General features: G+C 40.4%; 1 protein-coding gene across 1 annotated transcript in view; it reads right to left on the bottom strand.

Annotated features, from left to right (window-relative positions):
* The window catches only part of KIF26B (kinesin family member 26B), a 524156-nt gene that overhangs the window by 4755 nt on the left and 492602 nt on the right, over positions 1 to 26799 (bottom strand). Inside the window, exon 13 of the mRNA XM_077486139.1 lies at positions 7250 to 7452. Within this exon, the coding sequence (XP_077342265.1) occupies positions 7250 to 7452 (203 nt within the window). The remainder of the gene's footprint in view (positions 1 to 7249; positions 7453 to 26799) is intronic.

Here is a 26799-nt window from a genome sequence, read left to right as displayed (position 1 = left end):
AGGGCTTGGGGTGAAACTAGGCTCTGGGCTTGGCCTGGGGGTTGGGGTGGGCTGTTCTGAAGCCCAACATTTCAATCAAGGAGTTCCCCAGATCTTTACTGACAGGAGATTTATACAGGAAACACAAAGGGAGACATCCACTAGCCCATTTACACAGCAACGCAAGGCTGTTTGTATGAACTCTTAAATACTCTACAAATAGAAGATCAGTGTGGAGGAAAGCTGGATCTCTTCTGATGATTTTAATTCATTCTCTTAAAGCATGATAGACTAACTCATGGGCATAGAAGATAGCAGTGCAGGGCCTTACAGGGAGAATACAATTTTGGAGAGAGTGTAATTGTTAAATACTGGCACATCCTCTACAGGAATTTTCAATGCTTTATTAGGATGGGCTACTCAGGGATAACTTTTTGGAACAGCTCATTTCTTGATAAAGGTCTCCTATTGGTATTGGACTACAAATGTTAGGGTGGTGTAAACAGCTTTTCAGGAGTTTCTTAGTCAGTCACCTAAGAATAGCACATGCACAGGAAAGGTTTTAGTAGCCTATGGGTTTCTAGACTGGTAGCAGCACTAGAGAAAGCTACACGCTGCTCTTCCATTGTTAATTTTGTACACACTGCATTAATAAGAGTCAACTTTTTAGACTCTTCATCAGATAGACCCTACACATCTGAAGGCTCCGAAGCTGCTAAGGCTGCAGGCAGGTAAGATAATGATTCTGTAGAACAGGGGTCTCAAACTCAAATTGGCAGATGGCCACATGATAAGTTTTCATATCCCATGGGGGCCGCATGCAAACTTTAAAAACTTCAAAAACAATAAAAACTATACCAGCAATAATATACTATACTATAACCAGCACTGGTGTCAGCAGACACATTATTAAACCCAGCACTGATGTCAGAAAACACATTAATAAACCCAGCATTACCCCCACACTCCATAAATACCCCCCACACTGCATAAATACCCTCCCCACTCCATAAATACCCCCCACACTGCATAAATACCCCCCACACTGCATAAATACCCTCCACACTGCATAAATACCCCCCACACTGCATAAATACCCTCCACACTGCATAAATACCCCCATAAATACCCCCACACTCCATAAATACCCCCCACAAATACCCCCACACTCTATAAATACCCCCACACACACAAATTTCTACCCCAGTCATCCCACTAAGGACTTGCCTCAGTGTGATGGCTCCCTCACCTCTCCTCAAGTCAGCTCCTAGTTTCAACATGGGGCACCCAGCAAAGGACACAATCTCCGGCCCTGAGGTGGTAGCAGGACCCTACATCCAGAGCTTTGATCGATCTCCAGTGCCTAGGTGGGTGGGGCAATGGGCGGATCCTTCCTCCGCCCCTTCCTCCACTCTGTTCTCTCTCTGGGCTGCAGCAGCATGCAGCAGAGGAGGACACAGGAGGCGGAGATGGAGACAAAGCTCTTCGACGCCTCCCCCTCTGCGGTGCAATGCCGTCCAGGATCGGCCCTGCCTGTGGGCCATTTATAACCGGGTCGGTACTTTGAGAACACTGCTGTAGAGTAAGGTATGCTTATGACCTTAGCTATCAGAGTCAGTAAAAAGTTGCCTTTTGGTAAAATTCTCCTGGGTTAAAAACTAAGGAGGGACCACACTTGAGGGAGATAAGGAGGACTCAAAGGAATGCAAGGACTCAAACATGGGACAATGTTCAAGCCTTTCAGTGTTTGGTTCTTAAAGGAGAATGCAAACTAAAAAGATAACCAAGGGTTTAAATAGGGGCTTCAGATGAAAAACACTGTGGTATGAGTACAAAAAACATCAATTGAAGCATAAAAGCACATAGAAACATTACAGCTGGCTATTGAGCCAAAATGATAGAGAATACTGCAGGCCAATGTGGAACTATTAGTGGATCATTTGTTGGAGGGACCCAAAACAATGGCACTGCTCCTATAGTGTTTGAGATTGGACATGTTGCACCTCAAACCTGGACAAGCCTCTTACAAGATAAAACTCTAAGGACTAATAAACTGACTTCTGGAAGCAGAAGAAGCTCAAATGGCCACAAGGCGGCAGCAAGGACTAACCAAAAGTGAGACCGCATGTCTCTTGTGACAAAGAGCAGTTGTAGGAAGATGCTACCTAATGCTTAATGGTGGTAAAAAGCTCAGTGTATGACTGACATTCCTCCTAGAGATGCAGCACCTAATTCCTTCATTTTTTAACCCCTTCTGAAGAAACCAACAGTAAAAAGGAATAATAATTGTGCCCAATAGTCCTAATAAACAACTGTATCTCCAGTGGAGGTCTGGAAAGTGCCGCAAGCTTAATCCAGAGCCTGAAGGTCCCTTTCAAGTTAGGCCCTGCAATAGTCCATTCTAGTGGGGTCTGGGTATAGCCTTCAAAGCTATTGTTGAGTATGCACTGATCTGGGTATCTGCAAAAAGAGACCAGCTCAAGCTACATGTAGCTGAAGTCTTGATTGAAGAAAGCAATAATCTTGAAAAAAGAAAAAAAGGCCTAGTAAAATGTTAAACTTTTCTCAGTAGAGGAAGAAATTCAAAAATAATAATACATTATTTTCCTAGTATTCTATGGTGATGCCATCCAGCAATTCACTACAGCATACTGCATAAGCCGTGGGCAAGCCTGTAAGGTGTGCAACTGATACAACACAAATCCTCAGTAAAGAAAAAACATTCATCCTCCTAGGACACTAGCAAAACACTGCACTGTTGGGGGTGGTTATACCAGGCTGGTCACTGTTTTTTGTTTGTCCAAATCCTCCTATAGGTGGCAGTATAACCCAATTGTCTCCCTTGTCCCTAAATGAACAAGAAAGTATATTATGGAAAATATACAGGTATACAATAAGTACCCTCATTTCCACAAAGAAGAGACACTTTAACAATGTACCCAACATAATCATATTAAAAATTCTAGACTAGAGAGGAATATAGAAGTTAAAACATATATAAAGGAAGATACATCATTTATCACTTTTGTTTATCGTAAAAGCATTCTAGTGTATGGATGCAACACTATATATCTTGCCTAGGGTACATAGGCAACAAATAGCCATCTAGTGAAAACTTAACCTTTTGTTAATAATTGCCCTAGCAATGTTGCAAGAAATTAAATAATATGTAATCCCAACATTTCAGATCTCTGATATGTGACTGCTGTACCATGAACTTGTATGAGGAACTATAAACTATGCTGTTCTCTTTGTATTGCTTCCTTTATGAGAAATACCCTGTGTCCCTGCCAGTCTCTCTACTTTCCTATTAAAAACTGACTACACTAGGCATAAGAGCAAAGTGTGTGCTGGAAACTCAGCGTACTCTCCTCCAATGATCAGACTTCTGCTTACACGCCCCCACTGCACAGCTATTCAATGGGAAGATCAGTGTACTGCTGCTTCTACCCCACCTGTACTCTAAACTCCTTATGCAGTTGAGACCATAAGGTATGTGATCACTTTTAAAAAAGAGGAAAAGGGTATTTATCATTTTTTTTATATGTATACACAAATGTTTTGCCTTTCATTTCTATTTCAACCACTTGCTTACTGGGCACTTAAACACCCTTCCTGCCCAGACCAATTTTCAGCTTTCGGTGCTCTCACACTTTGAATGACAATTACTCAGTCATGCAACACTGTACCCAAATGAATTTTTTGTCCTTTTTTCCCCACAAATAGAGCTTTCTTTTGGTGGTATTTGATCACCTCTGGGGTTTTTATTTTTTGTGCTATAAATGAAAAAAGACCGAAAATTTTGAAAACAAAAACGCATATTTCTTTGTTTCTGTGACAGAATTATGCAAATTATGAATTTTTCTTCAGAAATTTTGGCCACAATTTATACTGCTACATATCTTTGGTAAAAATAACCCAAATTAGTGGATATTATTTGGTCTTTGTGAAAGTTAGAGAGTCTACAAGCTGTGGTGCGAATCGCACAAAATCGATCACATCTGATGTACTGGTGGTCTATCTCGCTTCTTGTGACCCGAACAAGTCAGGAAAGTACAAATACCCCCCAAATGACCCCTTTTTGGAAAGTAGACATTCCAAGGTATTTAGTAAGAGGCATGGTGAGCTTTTTGATGTTATCATTTTTTTCCCACAATTCTTTGCAAAATTAAGATTTTTCATTTTTTTTTCTCCACAAAATTGTCATTGTAATAGGTTATTTCTCTCACATGGCATGTGTATACCACAAATGACACCCCCCAAAAAATTCTGCTACTCTTCCTGAGTATTACAATACCACATGTGTGGGCCTTTTTCACAGCCTGGCCACATAGAGAGGCCCAACATGCAGGGAGCGCCATCACGTGTTCTAGGAGCATAAATTACACATCTAACTTGTTGACTATTTATTACACTTTTGAAGCACCAGGACAATGACACGTGACACTGATGACAGATGGCACTGATACGTGGCAATGATGACACTTATACGTGGCACTGATGACAGATGGCACTAATATGTGGCACTGATGACAGATGGCACTAATACGTGGCACTGATGACACGTGGCACTTATACGTGGCACTGATGACACATGGCACTAATACGTGGCACTGAAGACACGTGGCACTAATACGTGCCACCGATGACAGATGGCACTAATACATGGCACCGATGACACGTGACACTGATGACAGATGGCACTGATAAGTGGCATTGATGACACGGGACACTGACAACAGATGGCACGTGACACTAATGACAAATGGCACTGATACGTGGCACTGATGACAGATGGCACTAATACGTGGCACTGATGACCGATGGCACTATGTGGCACTGATGACACGTGGCACTGATGACAGATGGCACTAATATGTGGCACTGATGACAGATGGCACTAATACGTGGCACTGATGACACGTGGCACTTATACGTGGCACTGATGACACATGGCACTAATACGTGGCACTGAAGACACGTGGCACTAATACGTGCCACCGATGACAGATGGCACTAATACATGGCACCGATGACACGTGACACTGATGACAGATGGCACTGATAAGTGGCATTGATGACACGGGACACTGACAACAGATGGCACGTGACACTAATGACAAATGGCACTGATACGTGGCACTGATGACAGATGGCACTAATACGTGGCACTGATGACCGATGGCACTATGTGGCACTGATGACACGTGGCACTGATGACAGATGGCACTTATATGTGGCACTGATGACAGATGGCACTGGGGACAAATGACACTGGGGGCAGGTGGCACTGGGGGAAGGTGGCACTGGGGTGGATGGCACTGGGGGCAGGTAGCACTGGGGGCAGGTAGCACTGGGATGAATGGCACTGGGGTGGATGGCACTAGGGTGGATGGCACTGGGGGAGGATGGCACTGCTGGGGGAGGATGGCACTTTTTTTTTTTTACTTTTTTTTTTTATCAACTCAAATCAGAACGGCTGCCGCTGCAGCCGTTCATCTCTCCCCTTTCACACTCTGTCTGTGTGAGGAGGGAGAGCGGCGCTGAGAGATGATCTCATATGTTTACATATGAGATCATCTCCCATTGGACACGCCGATCACGCTGTAAACGGCCGCTGTGATTGGCCGTTTACAGCGATCTGTGTTTGCCTGCCCCCGGGGGACACGGGCGAACACAGAACTTCCGCGATGCGCGCCCGCGGCGGCGCGCATTGCGGAAGTAAACATTAGGACATCCAGGGACGGCCTCCCGGACGAAAGCGCCCGCTCTACGGCCGTCATTCGGGTATAGGGCGGGCGCGAGGTGGTTAAACTGAATGGGTTGTTATGCAGAGTGAGGGTTTACATCAACTTTAATCTAATGCTACTAGGCATTTGAAAATATTACATTTACTTTAGCCTTAGCCCACAAATATGCATCAAATTTTCCATAACTTCATAGCAAGAGACCCATCACTTTATAGCAAGAGACTCAATGCCAAAATTATTGAAAATGGAGCAATAATTACTTGATGAAAATATTGTTATTAAATGAATAAAACATAATTTAACCCCTTTTCATGCCTGAGAGATTTGAAGTACCTTTCCAGAAGCTTGTTGACGTTGAAAAACAAATAAACATGTTGTGCCCAGTCACATCTAAGCAATGTGATGTTGCTTAACGCTCAGAAAAAGTAGAGGTGCTGCTTTGGGGAGTGATCACATTTTTTGCCCCAATATACCTTGCACGTAACACACATTTTCACTTTCATAGTAAGCAGCTTTCTATTTGCTAAAATGCTTCATCCTAAAATGCATGATCACGTGTAAATTCAGGCTTACAGCCCAGCCCTTTAAAAGTTAACTGAACTCAAAACTGTGAAGATTTGCTAATACAGCCACCACATCTAAGGACTTCAGTATATTACATTTTTATGTTTGTTTTTAGATACGCAAAGTTGTATGTTTTTAGTTCTCAAGCAAAGGGGGCTTGAATAAACAGAAGTTCACTAATAACATAAAGTCACATGTTTCTCCTATTTCTGCTGGCATTCTCATTACTGGTAAATCGTAAGACTATACTCACCCTGGACATCACTATATTAAATAATTATCCGCAAAGTTCTGGCACAGAATAGCACCAACAAAAATTATTTACTTTTAGAGCAAATATTGTATTTTTACACATACCAGTGTATTTCTGACAAGAAAGCACTTGTAGCCTAATGACATACTACAAGCAGACGGTGGTGAAATTGTTTTTGTTATTTAGTCACTGTTACTAGTGTTTCATTGCAACTCATTCTTGTATGACAAAACAGTAACTGCTGCATAGAAGAATAATATTGCTGGAAAATTCCCATTATGGATAGTACAACTATCAGTAGTTGTACAACAATATTGACTGTCAGCTTTATCTCTCTAGAGGCTTCCCCTTTTTTTTTGCATTATGAAATGTATTTAGGTAGTATTTAGGGAGGGAACTGTTAATCTAACACATAACTATGTTCTTGGGCGTGCAATATTCCATTCTGGAAGTGTTACATGTACAGTAGTTCCAGCCTGGAACCATTCTTGCCGTTTAGTAGCATTCCTACTGATAGGAAAATCTATTACATGTAAACTGATGTTAAGGATGTTGTAGATTTGAAAGTTGGGGATTTCACCAAAAGATATTTCAAATGGTATACTGAAGGAATGGGAGCATAAACATACCCTGATATGTATGTATCACCACCCAAGATATACATTTCCCCAGGTGCTTCTTTAATTGAACAAAAACAATTTACCTTGCAGTCTTCACCACGACGCCGCTGGAGCCTCTCTACATCATCTATTTCGTACACCTTTATTTCAAATGGTTCTCCCAGGCTCCGCTGACCATTACATAACGGACCATCTACCCAGCGCACTCCAGGGCTGTTGGCTGGTTTTCTAACCGGAGAGGTGGCATCAAGTGATAATGCTGGAATAAGTCGACGCCTCTGAGATCCTATTACAGAGGAAAATAATCCATTAATATTTTTTCAATGGATTGCTTGCATCATCTGCAGACATTTTCACTAAAACTAATAACCTAGTAAAAAGGTTTTATATTTAGATTGAGAGCATGGCAGCAAAGTGGTTAGCACTGGCAGCAGAATGGTTGAAGGACAACAAAATCCAAGAACAAAAACTGAATATATTGCTGCCTACCAGTCCTTGTGGTGGCTGCATTCACTTTCTTTTTCAGGCGAAGAATATTTTTGCTAGAAATGCAGTATTCTTGTCACTTCCTGTGAGCTGAACTAGTAGTGTTATTTTCCTTTTGTGAACTAATCATTTCTCTATCCCCATAACACAGTTGAATACTGTCTGCTATACTTTATTTGCACTGACAGTTAATTTTTCTATGACAAGCTTTCAGAGGTCTACCCCTTCTTCTGGGTCCAAGTAGAAGGCGATCATTAAGCTTCACCTTTTTTTAATAAGCTCAGTGAAGATTCACTTTACTAAGTGAACAGTCTCATAACTCTAGATGAAGTGTCATTTTGCAATCCTTTAATATATATATATATATATATATATATATATATATATATATATATAAACAAAAAAAACAGAGAACAAAACTAAATACATTGTACTGCCCCTACACAAAATTGTGGACACATTCTGGCATACAGGCTGGTGTAAAAAGGCCTTTAGTAAATCAACCCCACTGCATGCTCAAGCTGCATGTAAATTTACAACAGCCCTCAAAATTTTCACTTGCCTGTCCGCATTAGGCTGAGGTTGAGTGTCGAGCTGCATTGGAGGGGGGGTGGGCATGGATGGCAGGTAGGGTAGCATGGGAGTGGATTCTCCTCCAAGCTTCCGCCCCTGTCACTCTCTTAGCAGGGCCTGGCATACAGCGGGAGTCGGCAAAGAACTAGATGAGGTGGTGGCCGGGAGGGGGGTTTGGCGGGAGCTGCCAAGTTTACTTTTCTTATTAACAATCTGGTTATTGGTTGCTCTGACCACCTAGCAATCAATAGCCAGCTTGTTAATAGGAAAAGTTAACTTTTGGCAGCTTCCACTCCCCTGTCCAGTGCTGTGATCTGCTGTAAGTCTCTCTGCATCCTAAATCAGTGAAAATTACAATCATTTAATTTATTTTAATGCTATATTTAATATAGCATTAAAATATTTATTTAACAAGGCAGTAATGATGTGTACAGTGCCTATATAGCCAATTATACTTTATCCTTATTTTATCACAGTCAGATCAATGAAATATGTTAATATTGTTAAAGTTGTTTTTGCTAATATTTATTTTTGTAAGTTAATTCTTCATAAAATATTTAATAGTGTAATTTCTTGAGATCATATACAAGGGCATGTATAGGGGCGGGGCAGGGTAGAGGTTGGGTGGGGCAACTGGTGGTAAGTAACTCTTAAGGCCTGGCTAGTAGCTCAGGACTTGAAATTGTGAGCCCTGTTTACAATGTACAGTGCCTTGCGAAAGTATTCGGCCCCCTTGAACTTTTCAACCTTGTCACATTTCAGGCTTCAAACATAAAGATATAAAAATTTTATTTTTTGTGAAGAATCACCAACAAGTGGGACACAATTGTGAAGTGGAATGAAATCTATTGGATTTTTGAAACTTTTTTAACTAATAAAAAAATGAAAAGTAGGGCGTGCAAAATTATTCGGCCCCCTTGCGTTAATACTTTGTAGAGCCACCTTTTGCTGCGATTACAGCTGCAAGTCGCTTGGGGTATGTCTCTATCAGTTTTGCACATCGAGAGACTGAAATTCTTGCCCATTCTTCCTTGCAAAACAGCTCGAGGTTGGATGGAGAGCGTTTGTGAACAGCAGTTTTCAGCTCTTTCCACAGATTCTGGATTGGATTCAGGTCTGGACTTTGACTTGGCCATTCTAACACCTGGATACGTTTATTTGTGAACCATTCCTTTGTAGATTTTGCTGTATGTTTGGGATCATTGTCTTGTTGGAAGATAAATCTCCGTCCCAGTTTCAGATTTGCAGACTCCAACAGGTTTTCATCCAGAATGGTCCTGTATTTGGTTGCATCCATCTTCCCCTCAATTTTAACCATCTTCCCTGTCCCTACTGAAGAAAAGCAGGCCCAAACCATGATGCTGCTACCACCATGTTTGACAGTGGGGATGGTGTGTTGAGGGTGATGAGCTGTGTTGCTTTTACGCCAAACATATCGTTTTGCATTGTGGGCAAAAAGTTCGATTTTGGTTTCATCTGGCCAGAGCACCTTCTTCCACATGTTTGGTGTGTCTCCCAGGTGGCTTGTGGCAAACTTTAGACGAGACTTTTTATGGATATCTTTGAGAAATGGCTTTCTTCTTGCCACTCTTCCATAAAGGCCAGATTTGTGCAGTGTACAACTGATTGTTGTCCTATGGACAGACTCTCCCACCTCAGCTGTAGTTCTCTGCAGTTCATCCACAGTGATCATTGGCCTCTTGGCTGCATCTCTGATCAGTCTTCTCCTTGTCTGAGCTGAAAGTTTAAAGGGACGGCCAGGTCTTGGTAGATTTGCAGTGGTCTGATACTCCTTCCATTTCAAAATGATCGCTTGCACAGTGCTCCTTGGGATGTTTAACGCTTGGGAAATCTTTTTGTATCCAAATCTGGCTTTAAACTTCTCCACAACAGTATTACGGACCTGCCTGATGTGTTCCTTGGTCTTCATGATGCTCTCTGCGCTTTCAACAGAACCCTGAGACTATCACAGAGCAGGTGCATTTATACAGAAACTTGATTACACACAGGTGGATTCTATTTATCACCATCAGTCATTTAGGACAACATTGGATCATTCAGAGATCCTCGCTGAACTTCTGGAGTGAGTTTGCTGCACTGAAAGTAAAGGGGCCAAATAATTTTGCACACACCACTTTTCAGTTTTTTATTTGCTAAAAAAGTTTAACTTATCCAATAGATTTCGTTCCACTTCACAATTGTGTCCCACTTGTTGGTGATTCTTCACAAAAAAATTTAAATTTTATATCCTTATGTTTGAAGCCTGAAATGTGGCAAAAGGTTGAGAAGTTCAAGGGGCCGAATACTTTCGCAAGGCACTGTATGTTTTTATTTAAAAGTCATCAGCTACAAACACTGTAGCTGCTGACTTTTAATAATGATACGTACCTGTTCAGGGAGCCCACAATGTCAGCCCCCCCAAGGTCAGTCCATCCATCGGATTGGGTGCAGGAATGGCCATTGTAACAAAGGGAAACCGGCAGTGGAGCCTTCTGGATTCCCAGAAGATTTCTACTGCACATGCGTGAGTCGCGTGTCGCTTTCTCTATGGCTCCGTCACACACACTGGTCCCAGAAGGCAGCGGGGGAGAAGGAGGAGGGCTCGCTGCAGAAAAAGACATGACATACTGCACCGTGGCCAGGCTAGGACGGAAGTAAACTATGTACTTCTAAAACGTTTAGAAAGAAAAAAATATATAGATATCCAAAAACGAGGCGTGGAGGGGTGGTCTTTAGTTTAAGACCACCGTTAGTTTAAGACCACCTTGTAAAAGTGGGTGGAACTCCACTTTAAGAAAGACATGGATTGAGTACTATCAAATGATTTCTTCTCAAAACCCACCAACACAATTTAAATGTAGGTCACATATCTCATATCAATGCAAATAGCTTCCATTAATTTAATGCTCATTACATTAAATTTAAATTTTTACTTATTAAAGTCAGAATGCTTTTCTTTCACTTCTGCAGGAACATTGCAATCTGCAGGCTATAGTACAATCAATATTACACTTATTTATTTACAAATGAACAACTATTTCATTCATTGCATTTTAAATTGGATCAATCAATGGTAATGAACCAATTAAGCTTGTATTATTAGTTTACTTTATTGCCTTTGTAAGTTTACTTATGGCAGAGCTTGCATGCTATGTTTGCTAAACTAGTCTAAACTCTTGTAACAGAATATCCTATGCTAGATATTGACATACATTTAAATATATATATACTTTATGCTATTCTTATGTTCTTTAAAATACTGGTTGGGCATTAAATAAACTGTGCAGAAAAATACTAACCATATTTCTGAGCCCAAGCGCTCAACAAAGCAAGAAGTGACAAGACCTAGCACAAGGAAACAAGAGCTCCCCACTTCTTGTGGTTTTACTAAGTGGGAAGACGCTTAAAGTATATTTTTATGACACTGTGACTGACATGATCAGCATTACTTAGCTGAAAGATTGAATCAGTTCCCTATTTGTAAATTCCTTTTGGATTCTTCTCATCACTCCCTGATGTTTGTGGTTTACATGACAAACAATTGATAAGCTTAGCTAGAGAGACACAGGTAACAAGGAAACAGTGTTTGGTATAATGCCACATAACAAGACAGAACTTGTCTCCTCGCAGAGAAGAAACATGAGCCACCACTGACTGTTACACGTGGGGGGCCAATATAAATTACTGGCTGCGTTTTAAAGTGCTTGAAAAGTGATATTATTCAAACGGATGCAGTGCCAACTGAACACATGCAGAGCCATAAAATAGGATGGCAACAGTGACAGTGAGAAAAATGTTTACCTCAATAGAGTAAACTGGACAATGCATGGCTCACAGAGGACTAACATTTATGAATTTGATTACTAGAATACAATAACTACAGGAGTCATTTCTGAGAATATTACAGGCTACAAGGATGTTCCACAACCACAGGAAAGCGTATAACTTCTAATTTCTACTGTATAGCACTGGGTGCATTATCCCTTATAACAGTCATCAACTCTGTCCTCAGGGCCCACTAACATGCCAGGTTTTATGTATTACCTTAGGGAGATGCAGACTAGAATACTGTAATCACTGAGCAGCAAATTATTTCACCTGTGATGTATTTCAGTTATCTTTTAAACCTGGCCTGTTAGTGGGCCCTGTGGACAGGGTTGTTGACCACTGCCTTATACTACACCTTTAAAGCCAAACTTGAGAAATACAGCTAAATACACATGATGGAGCCGGATGTGATGTACTTTACTCTTAAAAGGAAGGTACCTTCAGCTGGAACTGAGGGTGTTATACCTGCTGACAACCCAGGACGACACAGAACCCTTCAGAAATGATTTATGTCGGCCATGCAGTAGATAAAACACACTCAAGTGTGAAAATATCTCCTTTGGTACAGAGGCCATCAAACTAAAGAGATCCACATGTCAATGCATAGTCTCTAGGGGGGAGGAAGTGCACATCTAACTCAAAATGACTCAACATGAGATCCCTTGGTGAGGGAACCAGACTGAGGCCCTGGGTATGACAACACCTTAGCAAGTGGGGTCCCTCTGGGATGATGGTAAAAAAGACCACACAACGCATCTGAGGACAATGATGAGTTATGCCAGGGACCTCCTGGTTCATAGAAACCATCTGAATGTCTTGCCCTGAGCACAGGCCTGCAGCAATAAAGGCTGAGGCTGAAAAAGGCTGAGAGCCAATAAGAGAAGTGGAAGTGATGTTAGAAGTCCTACAGACCCCTAATAGAGAAGATGGAATGTAGAGTCTAAATACACATAGGTATAGACATTTTTAGAGCAGAACAGCCAACTGGTGACCGATACAGTTCATCCAGAAAGTATTCATGGGACTTCACTTTTTCCACATTTTGTTATGTTACAGCCTTATTCCAAAATGGATTAAATTCATTATTTTCCTCAAAATTCTACAAAAAATACCCCATAATGACAATGTGAAAGAAGTTTGTTTGAAATCTTTGCAAATTTATTAAAAACTAAAAAACTAAAAAATCACACCCCTCACATTTTTGTAAATATTTTATTTGATCTTTTCATGTGACAACACTGAAGAAATTACACTTTGCTACAATGTAAAGTAGTGCGTGTACAGCTTTTATAACAGTGTCAATTTGCTGTCCCCTCAAAATAACTCAACACAGAGCTATTAATGTCTAAATCACTGGCAACAAAAGTATACCTAAGTGAAAATGTCTAAATTGGGTCCAAAGTGTCAATATTTTGTGTGGCCACCATTATATTCCAGCACTGCCTTAACACTCTTGGGGATAGAGTTTACCGGAGCTTCACAGGTTGCCACTGGAGTCCTCTTCCACTCCTCCATGACGACATCACGGAGCTGATGGATGTTAGAGACCTTGGGCTCCTCCATCTTCCGCTTGAGGATGCCCCACAGATGCTCAATAGGGTTTAGGTCTGGAGACATGCTTTACCCTCAGCTTCTTTATCAAGGCAGTGGTTGTCACTCATGCAGCCCCAGTCCATGACACTCCCAATACCAGGCTTGAATGTAGGCAAGACTCACTTGTCTTTGTACATCTCACCTGGTTGCTGACACACACGCTTGACACCATCGGAACCAGATACGTCTATCTTGGTCTCATCAGACCAAAGGACATGGTTCCAGTAATCCATGTCCTTAGTCTTCTTGTCTTCAGAAAACTGTTTGTGGGATTTCTTGTGCATCATCTTTATAAGAGGCTTCCTTCTGGGATGACAGCCATGCAGACCAATTTGATGCAGTTTGCGCCATATGGTCTGTGCACTGACAGGTTGACCCTCCACCCCTTCAATCTCTGAAGCAATGCTGGCAACACTCATATGTCTATTTCCCAAAGACAACCTCTGGATATGACGCTGAGCATGTGCACTCAACTTCTTTGGTCGATCATGGCGAAGCCTGTTCTGAGAGGATGTCCTGTTAAACCGCTGTATGGTCTTGGTCACCGTGCGGCAACTCAGTTTCAGGGTCTAGGCAATCTTCTTATAGCCTAGGTCATCTTTATGTAGAGCAACGATTATTTTTTTCAGATCCTCAGAGAGTTCTTTGCCATGAAATGCCATGTTGAACTTCCAGTGACCAGTATGAGAGAGTGAGAGCAATAACACCAAATGTAACACACCATCTCCCCATCCACACATTAGACCTTGTAACACTAATGCCGCGTACACACGACTGGACTTTTTGACGGACTTGGTCCAGCGGACAATCCGACGGACTTTGTAGCTGAGGTCCGCCGGACTTTCAGGAACGGATTTGGCCACACACGATCACTCCAAAAGTCAGACGGATTTGAACGCGATGACGTAGAATAAGGAAGTTCATAGCCAGTAGCCAATAGCTGCCCTAGCATCGGTTTTAGTCCATCGTACTAGCACACAGACGAACGGATTGTCCGCTAAAAGCAGAGTCTGGCGGACAAATTTGAAGCCAGTCTTATTTCTAGGTCCGCCGGACTTTTTAGAAGAAAAAGTCAGTTGGAGCCCACACACAATCAAATTGTCAGACGGACTCTGGTCTGCCAGACCAAGTCCGCTGTACAGTCTGATCGTGTGTACGCGGCATAACGAGTCACATGTCACCGGGGAGGGAAAATGGCTAATTGGGCCCAATTTGGACATTTTCACTTAGGGGTGTACTCACTTTTGTTGCTAGTGGTTTAGACATTAATGGATTTTTTTGTGTTATTTTGAGGGGAGAGAAAATTTACACTGTTATACAAGCTGTACACTCACTACTTTACATTGTAGCAAAGTGTAATTTCTTCAGTATTGTCACGTGAAAATATATAATAAAATATTTACAAACGTGAGGGGTGTACTCACTTTTGTGAGATACTGTAAGTATTCACAGCCTTTGCCATGATGCCTAAAATTGAGCTCAGTTGCATCCAATATCCACTGATCATCCTTGAGATGTTTCTACAACTTGATAGTCGACATTTGGTAAATTGAGTTGATTGGACATAATTTGGAAAGGCACACACCTGTCTAAATAAGGTCCCAAAGTTAACAGTGCTTGCCTGAGCACAAACCAAGCCATGAAGTCCAAGGAATTGTCTGTAGACCTCCGAGACAACATTGTATCAAGGCACAGATCTGGGAAAGGGTACAGAAAATTGTTTGTGACATTGAAGGTTCCAATGAGCACAGTGGACTCCATCATCCGTAAATAGAAGTAGTTTGGAACCATCAAACCACCCAGCCAAACTGAGCGATGGGGGGAGAAGGGCCTTAGTCAGGGAGGTGACCAAGAACTTGTTGGTCACTCTGTCAGAGATGCAGCATAGAGTAGGGGAAGGTTATAACCCTTGTCAGATTTTTTTTTTGCCAGCTGTGTTCTATTGCAGAGATTTCCCTTCACATCAAGTCCCATAGCCAAACAGAAAGTGAGAGGAAATCACTGCATATAAAGGGAATTCCTTGGGGACCCCCGGGTCGTCAGAACTAGTGTCCCCATTGGAAGATTTCCCCTCTATTACTTTTCTGCGGACAACCGAAAATGTGGGTTTTTCTTTTACTTTCACTTTCAATGAGAATGGTAAACATGGTAATTAGAGAGGTGGAATCTCCTTAATGGGGGTACAGACAGCAATGAAAACTGACAGGTATTTTAATCCTTCTCCATTCTATCCAAAACCCCCCAAAAAATGTTGCCTTTAGTTAAACTTTAAGTATGCTGGCTACAACTAAGTCGCAAATATGCTGAAAGTATGCGGAAAATCTGTATCTGGATGTATTCTAATACCCGAATACAGCTTACAAAATAAGTAAAAAACATTTTTCAGTTTTCTGAAGGGAGTATACTGATATCAGATTGGTGTCTATTGGTTAGTGAGCATGGCAACATTTTATTGATTCTTGCAAGCCTGTAAGTTTAATAAGTAACTTTAGATGAAGTTAAGCCTGGATAGGACACTGACAAAAAGCCCATCATCTTTCATTATGTGCATCAGCTCAGTAAAGCTTGCGCAGGATAAGCTGTCATCACATCCATCAGTCCCATGTAGACACTTAACACTGCTATGCAAAACATAAATGAACAGAAGAAGAGTGCAGGAAACGTGAGAGCATTCCAAGCACAGGCTCAAACATAAAGAAACAATTAGATCTTTCAATAGCTGTGTCATCCTGCCGCTAGCACACTGTCAACTTATGTGGGATAAAGGAAACAGCTCATGGGGAAGACCAGAGTGATCTTATGGATAATGAAAATGTCCTATTCCTTCTCTTAAATTGATTGGATGATCTTTTCCAAACCAAAGATTGATGATCATCTTCTGCAATAAAATAAAATCCCCTGTGGATGTTGTTATGGTAGGTCAAGCATGCACATTCTACACATCTGCACTCGGGCTGACCTCGCCCGTTTTATTGAAATGGCTCTATCAATAAGTGTAGAGCATCAGCATTTCATTTATTTCACCAATTCAATTACGGGAGCTGTTAATGACAGATATAAGCATTCACACAAGAGATGCGCCTAAAGTTTGACCTTAAATCCAGAGCGTAGACATGTGGTCAGTCAGATTTTTATCAGACTAATATATTCTAGAGTGATGTCACTGAGCTCCTTTACTTTACATGACAGTTACACAAAAACACAGAAAAATTTGAAGATGGTATACATACTGTATATGGCTGGGGTTTACACCAAAATAAGGGTGGTAATACATATACAATGTAGATTTGGATAAAATATTATATCATTTTCATAGGTTACCTCTAGGATGCATGTGTCAGTTAGTAAATATACTGCTTAAATTATCTGATATATACTTACGTTTCCAGTTAGCCTATTACTTAAAATTCTGCCCGCATGCACATTTCCAACCACTGCAGGTATCAGCACTTCTCTGTGTGTTTAATACCTGCTCCCCCACCATGTGCTGTATTTTTGTAATTACATAGGAGGCGGTGGAAGGAACTACAGCACATGGCAGGAGGAGTATAATGAGTATTATTATTTGAATATATCAAATACAGTTATTATCACATACAGTTATCAAAATAAAATGTGTTTTTCACAAAAGTGGTCCTTTATATGTCAGTTGATATATCAGACAGTATACACAATTCCAAGAGCATTATTAGCATTTTTACCATATAGAGTCAATCTGGCTAGGACTCCACAGGCAGTTTTTTTTTTATCTTAGAGACTGAAAAAGTCTGGTGCAGAAATCAATCTCTGCAGGAGACTGTTGAACCATTGCTAGGACATTTTCATGAGATTAATCTCATAGGGTACAGCTGAATGGGAAAAAAAATCGCCCAAGAATCTCCTAAATGAAAGATCATTCTGTGATTAATCTCCCACTCCTATTCCAGTCTGTGGAGGAGCAGGGATAAGATTAATCATTAATAGTTTCGGCTATGCAAATAAATTGTGACACTATGTAATAGTGGGAGATTAAGGCTCCATGCACACTGGAGCTGATAAACTGCAGTTTATTGGAGTTTGGGCGTTTTTTGTAAAAGCCCATAAACTCCACTCTATGTTAGGCTATGTGTCCATGCACACATGGACGTTTTTCAGCTTTAATGAGCAGTGGAGTTTATGGGCTTTTTTTCTGAACGCCAGAAATTCGCGTTCAAAGTGCAGTTTTTCATCGCCAAAAAACGACAAACGCTGATAAACGCTCATAAACGCTTATAAACGCTCATAAACGTGCGTTAATTAGTGTTCGGCATTCTATTTTTTCAATGCATTGTGGGAGTTTGGAATGTACTGTGGGATTTTTGGAGTGTCCTCTGTGTATTTTTATTGAAAACGCCCATAAACGCTCACGCTAATAAACGCTCCTAAACGCTCATAAACGCTAGTACAAAACGCTGTTAAAAGCAAGTTTTTCAACCAGCGTTTTCTGCCAGCAATCTGGCGTCCAGAAAAAGCTTTTTTGAGCTTCAGTGTGCATGAAGCCTAATAGCTGAATCGTGCTCCTAAAAATAATGTAACAGCTAATATTAAATGTAATGTGACACAAACAAAAAGATCAATCCCATGATATTTAAGTAATAAAATTAAGATACCAATGATCACCTATATAGCACTGGCTTCAAGCTAGTGATGGGGCAAATCATATCGGCCTGATTTGCCCCATCACTATGGAGCATTTAGGCTCAGTTTCGCAGTGGAGCAGATGCATGTTTTGACATTCCTGCCAAATGAAGACAAGGTCAACAATTTCAGATCATGTCTTAGCCCTTGTACACACGGTCGGAGATTCCGACAACCAAATCTGCCGGAGTAATTCCGACGGATTAATTCCGGAAGAGGTCTGGAAGTGATGTTGCATACACACGGTCGAACTAAGTTGTCGGAAAATCCAATTGTACATAACGTGATGATGTTATTTCGTTACGATGGGACTACGTTCAGGCTAGTAGCCAATAGCTTTGGTCTAGGAATTTGATCTGAGCATGTGTGGCACTTTGTCCGTCAGAGTAGGCTACACATGATCGGAGTATGTCCGATAGGAGCATTTTGTTGGAAAATTTTACCGGCAAGTTGGAAAACTTGGTCTGTCGGATACTCCGACAGAAACAGTCTGATGCAGCCCACACACAGTCGGAATATCCGACAAAACGGTCCGATAAGAAAAAATTCCGACGGAATCTCTGACCGTGTGAACAAGGGCTCAGACTATATACTAGCTTTTATATATCTGCCTCATTGTTTCTATGCTTGCAGATGTTCTAATATTGTTAGTGATGCAGCCCATCATAGTGCTAGTTTATTACAAATGTTTCACTGGGTTACAAACAGAGCAGGAGCACTTAAAGCTGTCTACGCACATTTGGGGGCCTGCTCTTCATACATCTTGTCAACTTGATTTTATTTAAAGTGACAAAATCATAACTCTGGAACTTGCAGATGTCTGAAAGTATCACAGGGGGTCTTAGCTCAGCTGTGGCACTTAATACAACTCATTATGTGTGTTAAAAAAGGACTAATTTTCAGCCGCTTACAAACCACTATTATCAGTGATATTATCATTGATTTGTGCTTGTGCGTGATTGAATGATTGTCAGCACAATTTTAACTCATTCCTTAAGACATGTAAAAAAAAAATAAAACACTTAATTATATCATCATAAAGCGATCATAAAGTGATTTTTCACTTAACGTAGTGAATAATGAAACTGTGCTTCACTTTCATCATCCAATTATTTGAGCAAAAACGCAAGTTACTTGCATAGAGTTAGGTGTTCTTTGCACAGTGAATTTTCACTTGGCTTTGCCTTATTGACTAAGCTATGTGAACATTCGTCTTGTGAAGTGAAAATTTACATCCCAAAATGAACTTGCTCTACTCTTTGGCATATCACCTGTCCCTGAGGTTTAGCAACAGGTAATTTAACATACAATTCAACAAGTATGGCACAATTACAACAGCACTGATTTAGACAAAAATACTGTGTGGGGCAAAACCAAACATGAGCAAGCTGGGGGATCATGTGCAAAACCATAGCATTTAAAAGAGAAAGGCTTGAAATTCAATGAAAAAAAGTAAAAATTCAAAAGTAATAAAAAGGTTTTCATGGGTTAGTTCCTGTCAGAAAAACAAATTGGTCCAGATGATAGAAAAATCAAATATATTTTTAATGCTAGAAACCCTATTGAAGTGTGTCATTTTCTAGAGTTAATACAATACCGGTGCTAAAGTTATTCCAGACATGAGTGTGAGTGAGCCTGTATGACAATTCAAAAGACAGTCCCATGGGGGGGTCATTGAACAGCATGAATGTAATGAACTAAAGAGTTGGCCTAATTGTGCTGTGATTTATTTTGATCCAGCTGAACCAACCCACATTATTGTTAATGTAATCCTTGTGGATTTAGGTGGCATCTTAGTTCAGAAACAATATGCTGGGGATTATTACAGACCTATTTAATATGCAAGTAGGGCACTTACTCATGCAGGTAGATAATACTCCCAGAGTAAAAAAAAGGAGCTTTAGCACACATATTTACGCACATTATAGAGTTGAGTTTACAATGAAGACAGACACAATCCAGGAGGAGGAGGTGATATACTCTCCTTATTCTAAATCACCTGCCAAAATTGGGAAGTGGGTTCCTCTTCATTTCCCATTAATAATATACCAACATGAGCCTGCAATTCAATTTTCAAGATTATGCTTATGCTCCAAATCACATCAAAAGTGCCCATGGGAACATATGTGTTTCAAACTGTCCAACATCTTCAATCACTTTAAAAGTATCAATGGGAGCATCCATCCACAATACCACCTGGGCAGCAAATGTCAGTGGTTGTGGATTACTTTTCACAGTGTGAGGTAGTGAGTTTCACAAGACCAGTGTTTCTCAACTCCAGTTCTCAAGGCGCCCCAACAGGTCATGTTTTCAGGCTTTCCTTTATTTTGCACAGGTAATTTGATCAGTTTCACTGCTTTAGTAATTACCACAGCTGTTTCATCTGAGGGAAATCCTGAAAACATGATGTGTTGGGGCGCCTTGAGGACTGGAGTTCAGAAACACTGTGCTAGACAACGTCTTATGCACCGATAGGGCTAGGTCCTGCAGAAACTTTTTGCGGTCATAAGCCTAGGATGAAGTTTCCAGGCATTGTAGGCCACCCTTCTAATGCTACAGTTGATAAGGGCAGGAAGTTTCATGGCAAGCAATCTGCAGGTCAAAAACACTCCTGTAAGCCTAGTGTCCTCCAACAAGAAAATAAATTATCGTTCCAAAGGGACCATTCTTTCAACCTATCTCTTTCCTATGAACTGGAACGATACACTGTGCAAGAGAAGTAAGGTACCAAAGTTGTTTTGGATGACCCAAAGTAATACACAATAATTTAGAACTATAATCTTTCTGAAACCGATGCACCAATAACTACATCAGAACCAACAAGAACCATGTATGCAGCTGATCAAGTCACCAGAATACCTTAAAGGATTTTTTATTGATAAGAGTTTTATTTTTGACATGTTATTTGTTTCTGTGTATGATTAGTATAATAGGAATCTATATTAATATTATTCACATTCACTGTCAAGGCACCTTTGATTTAAGGAAGTAAAGAATTGGAGAATTTTATTTGGTTAGCAATATGTAAAACATATTTTCTGATATTTACACTAAACAGCATTAACTGCTAGTTGTCCTGCAGAATGCCCTGGTATCCTGTGAACCTGGTCCATTCTGTAATAGAAATCCCAGATTCTATAGTTAGCCCTGGCCCTTCCATCTCTTGTGCTTTACTATTAACTATAGAGACTTCAGCTACTTTCACACTGGGCATGCTGGCGGTAAAGCAGCGCTATATTTAGCGGTGCTTTACCGTTGTTTTAGCGACGCTTTTCGGCCGATAGCGGGGCAGTTTTAACCCCCGCTAGTGGCCGAAAGAGGGTTAAAACCGCCCGCAAAACGCCGATGCAGTGGCGCTTTGCAGGCGGATTTGGAGCGCTGCCCCATTGTTTTCAATGGGAAGGGGCACATTAGGAGTGGTAAATACACCGCTCCTACAGTGCTCCAAAGATGCGGCTTGCAGAACATTTTTCAGCGTCCTGCAAGCGCACCGCTCCAGTGTAAAAGCCCTCGGGCTTTCACACTGGAGAGACAGCAGCGGCTGTTTGAGGGTGCTTTGCAGGCGCTATTTTTAGCACTCTAGCGCCTGCAAAGCGCCTCAGTGTGAAAGGAGCCTTCCTTTCACAAAAGTTGGCCACTGTTTCCATTACAGAGCTACACAGGAACTGTACAAAAAAATGGGTTGTGTCGGTAAGTACCAGTTTACATTTGTGTTAGTGGCTATGAATTTACATTGAACATTAAAAGAATCCTTGAAATTCAGTGTGCATTTCTCGACTGCCTCCAAGCTGGGAATATTGCTGAACTATGCTTATCACATCTGACAGAAGCTGTTTCTGGACACAATACCCATAAATAAACTGGACAAGGTTTCATGACCTGAAATGAGCATATCTTTACTGACATATTCTTTGGAGCCCTATGAATTGTGGGTCTTAGGATACAAGACTCAGGGGTGCTGAACATCAATAACAATGATGTGATCCTTTCATACAGCTTGCCCTTTTTATGATTAGCTGTAATGAAAGAAATCCAATTTTTAAAAGCATAGGTTATGGGAGTTGTCTCCTTTAACCCCTGATCATCATACTGCCACGGGGCATCATTCTCATAGCTGAACTATCCTCTGCAATCACCTGATATGGGAACTAAATTACTTTGAAATAAAAGATAAGATAAGAGTTCTTCATATGATATAACAGGCCCCTTGTGGCTGCTAATATTGGAAACACGCTACAAAAAAAAGACAAAAAGAACTATATTGTTTCTGCTAGCTGCAACTGACTGATGTATTTCCTATCATAGTAATTAAAAGCAAACATAAAGGCTACACTACCACAAGCTATTTATAAGGCAACTCCAAACTAATCTAGGAAGCCAACAAAGTGATAGGAATGTTCTCTGAAACTAGATTTGTCTTGAAGTTCCCAAACCTCCCTGGGAATCTTTGGGGTTGATTTAATATAGGTAAATATGCTGTTCACTTTGCAAGGGATTTGTCACATTTCAAGGGAATTTCCCTTGGGTCGGTGAATAAGGTGGCTCTGCTGACTTTAATCATCCAATCATGTGCAAGGAAAATGCTGTTTTTTTTTGCTAGCACATAATTGGGTATTCCTTGCGCAGTGAATTTGTAATACTCTTATTAGGTTAAGGAAAAAATCCTCTGCAAAGTGAACACTCCTTATTATTATTATTAATATTATTTACCTTTAGTAAATCAACACTATTGACCTCAGTGAGCTGTTTTCATTCCCCTCTTTGCTAGGTGGAGGCGCATCTGTATGGAAATCTTGAGGTCAAATGGTCCTGGAATCTCTCCATTATTGTAAAGCCCTGAACATTAAGCAGAGCTATACTTACTTTTTATACTGTATAAAATATCACTGTAACAAAATTGCTAAACTAACCTAAAACAATTTTTATGGATTTTCTAACTTAGAATGTATATCGTGCCAAAATGTTCTTTTCTAGCTTTAGAGAAGGGAAGGATTTGAACTACTGTCAGTTTTTAACTTCTAATTGGCTCAGTTAAAGAGATTTATCCTCACTTTTTTATCCTGCTGATGTCTTACTAGACAGGGACACAGAAATAAAAACCTGGCATGGATTATGCTCCCCTCCCCCTACTCTATTAAAGAAAATAATTTTCGAAACTTCGGATAGCATTGGAAAACTGAAGGGGTTTAAGCCTTTCATACTCTAACGAAAACTAAGAAAAAGGTATTGGCTTGATATACAGCCTAAGCAATCTTTGGTAAGTGAATCAAAACAGGTGTACAGATGGGTAATCTATCCTTGCTGAAACAATGCTACATCAGCCACTGTAGCTAAGCTCCACATAGGCTCGAAAACTAGATGAAAATCTGATACATGAACATATACCTCCGAATGAAAGGGTCCTTTACCCAAGAGGTTAAAGTGTTGTTGAAAAGTCAAGCATGACTTATGTTTCTGAATAAAAGTTGTATCAAAGTGTCTCCGTCAGTGCTCAAATTTGCACAATAATAATGGGTCACTCATACCATAGTTGGGCTACATAAGACTACCTGTGCTTAACACTATACATTTTTCAGTAGGCTTTTAGAATATAGTATTCCAGAAACATATTCTGGACAAAGTGACAGTTATCTGCTTGAGGCCTTGCCAAGGACATATTCGTTTATTAGACATCTCACCTACCATTCAGAGGAGGGAAGTTTCTCCTCTTTTCTGCATGTCAATCATGAAACCTTTAGCCTTGTCATGTGATTTGTGTTGTCACCTATTGAGCTACAGGGCCATCAGAAAACAACAGGAAATTCCCTATGCAGCCAAGCTTGATGTATGAACTGCAGGACACTCACTCAGTTTTTGTCTCTCTCTTTCTATCAGACACTGGGTCACGCTTACTCCAAAACACAAACTCCACTTGTATACGGCTGTCTCTGATTCACAAGGATTTATCGGTCTCTCTCTCTCTGACACATAGATGACCACTATTACAACACGTCTCGCTCACATACGGCACTGTTACTGAATAGTTAAGAACAGTTTAAAGCATGCCCTAGACATGGAGAGGCTCCAAGGCCTACAGTATAAGGACTTGCTCAATAGTAAAAAACAAAATGTAGTGCCTGCTCTTTGGCAAATCATGAATTAATAATAAGGGAAGTAAATTCATCTCTGGCTTTGTGATAATCAAAATGACAACTCCATACAAGAAAAATATAAAAATGCATGCAGACAGTATAAGTAATACTGAAATATCCTCAATATTGACTTCATGGTACATAATCTAAAATACGGTAATTCATGTTTTGGGTTCCCCTCCATAGGTTAAGAACCTCTAAGGCAGATAATAATCAGAAGAACCTTTTGCAACCAATGAATCTACTATAGAGATTCTCTGTTGCAATCCCCAGAAATGTAATGGCCTTAAGCTATACTGATTTCCACAGAAGGAAAGCCTTTCTGTGCTATTGCCTTTCATATTTTAAATGAAAAATGACCTACAAATTTTTAAATCATAATGTGTGCAGAGTACAGTATCCCTTCAGCCAGCATAATCAATTTTATTGCCTAATTACCGTTCCAAGGCTACTTTCTCATACCCCCTTTTCTTGTACGATATTGATTACTAATATAGCATACAGCTCCAATTTTATGGTTGCCATCTGGTGTTCTAATCAATTTCTCTACTGGTGATGTCAGCAACAGTGCTCATGGGTGTGATACACTACCATGCCTGTCCTCTTGCACATAATAATAAACTAAGCAGGTATTTTATGAAACCACTGTGCCCTGACAAATATATATATGTATGCATTTTCATTACATTAAGCATTTTAAATGACCATAGACCATAGCCACTTTTTAAGCGACCAGTTAGCAGATCATTACATTATTTCCTATTTCCAAGATAACAACCATACCAGCTTCTTCAAAAATAACAGCAAAATTCAGCAAAATTAACTTTACTTAAGCTACATCAGTGTAAGATTCTCATTGATTGCTACAGGTACTATATTTTGCACTGTGTTCCCTATGCTGCATTGAATAAGCCTAATTAACACTAACATCCTACAAGCTTAGCATAGGTTGTGTGCCATTTTGCTGTACTTATCTCTACATTGGCAATAAAGAACAGTGAGGATCAAATGGAAGTTTCCATCTGGTGTCCAAGGCTAACTGTTCTGCCTAATTATATACTGCCTAATTATCATCAAAGTGTTTTGAAACTAAGGCATCATTTGAACAGCATGCATCAATTGATCATTAGATGTCAATTTACAACCCTCTCGCTGCCAGACCAAATCATGCATTTTCTGAAATGAGTCTACTTATAGAATTAAATTGTATATTCATGATTTTGTACATCCCAACTATGCTTGCAAAGTTTTATGGAAAGCCATACTTGTAATTAAAATGTTATATTAACATGTTATAATAAACTCCAAGCAATTTTCCCTTTTTTGAGGAAGCGTTAGAACCTTTTCACAGGCTTTTACTGCACTCATTGTTTTTGTTTGAATACATGTCTCATTGGTATAAAGTAAGAGGGACAGGAATAATGGAATGTCTCACCAATAGGGACAGAAATGGTAACAAAACACATTATGTAGTACAGTGGGGAAAGGTTAGAACCTTGGTCTGTTTTTATTGCTGCATGGACCTCCAGGTTTCCGGAGACCCCTATTCACATTCTTTTTTTTTTCTAGTGTCATAGGTGGTTACTGAGGGGAATCTCCCCAAGATCAATAAAAACCTGATTCCCATCCTTATTCTATTCAAAATTATTTTTAAAATCCTGGCTTTAAATAGGAAAGAAAAGCCTGTGTTAAATGTTTACCAAAATATAAATCTAGCTTTAATTGTGTAAACTTAAATAATCAATATCTTACAAACTATTATTATTTCTTCAGTTTAGGAACTGAATTCCAGGTATGCTGAATTGCAGCTTGGACCAATGTAAGCATGCATGTACCATACCTGGCTGATCCCTTTTGAAGCTGGAAATCACTGAAGCACTATTACGACAGTGATAGCCGCTAGCCTCCAGGTCCCGTGCTGAGCATATGACATCACCACCCCACTTTGTAAAATCAGAGAATGCTTTGCATTCACTGAAAAAATGCAAAGTGTTCTCTGAATGGTGTCCATGCCAAGGGAGCAACCTTCTGTTTTTACAAAACAGAAGGCCAGCCCCCCAGCATGGGGACTGGAAGCTAGCAGCGATTAGTGTAGTAGCATTAGAATCTCCTGCTGACAGCAGTGTGTCGGGGCAGAGATGGGTTAATGGTTAGTAGGACCCAGTGGCTACCGGCACTCTAACAATCAGCTGTTACATTTAGCAGTGGTAATAATACCACTGCTAAATGTTTAATTTCACACTGCAGCTGGAGGTTCGTATGGCTGAACACCCATTTATTTGACTGTTTGCAAAGTGTTCTCCTTGGACAGTACAAAGTGAATAAATCTCCATCATATTATTTCCCCTGCTGGTCAAAGGTTCATA

The sequence above is a fragment of the Lithobates pipiens genome, unplaced genomic scaffold, assembly GCF_037356315.1.
Source record: "Lithobates pipiens isolate NorthernLeopardFrog02 unplaced genomic scaffold, aLitPip1_a1.2 Scaffold_18, whole genome shotgun sequence".
Classification (NCBI taxonomy): domain Eukaryota; kingdom Metazoa; phylum Chordata; class Amphibia; order Anura; family Ranidae; genus Lithobates; species Lithobates pipiens.
The sequence above is the reverse complement of the archived record's forward strand: the minus strand, read 5'-3'. Positions and strand labels throughout refer to the sequence as shown.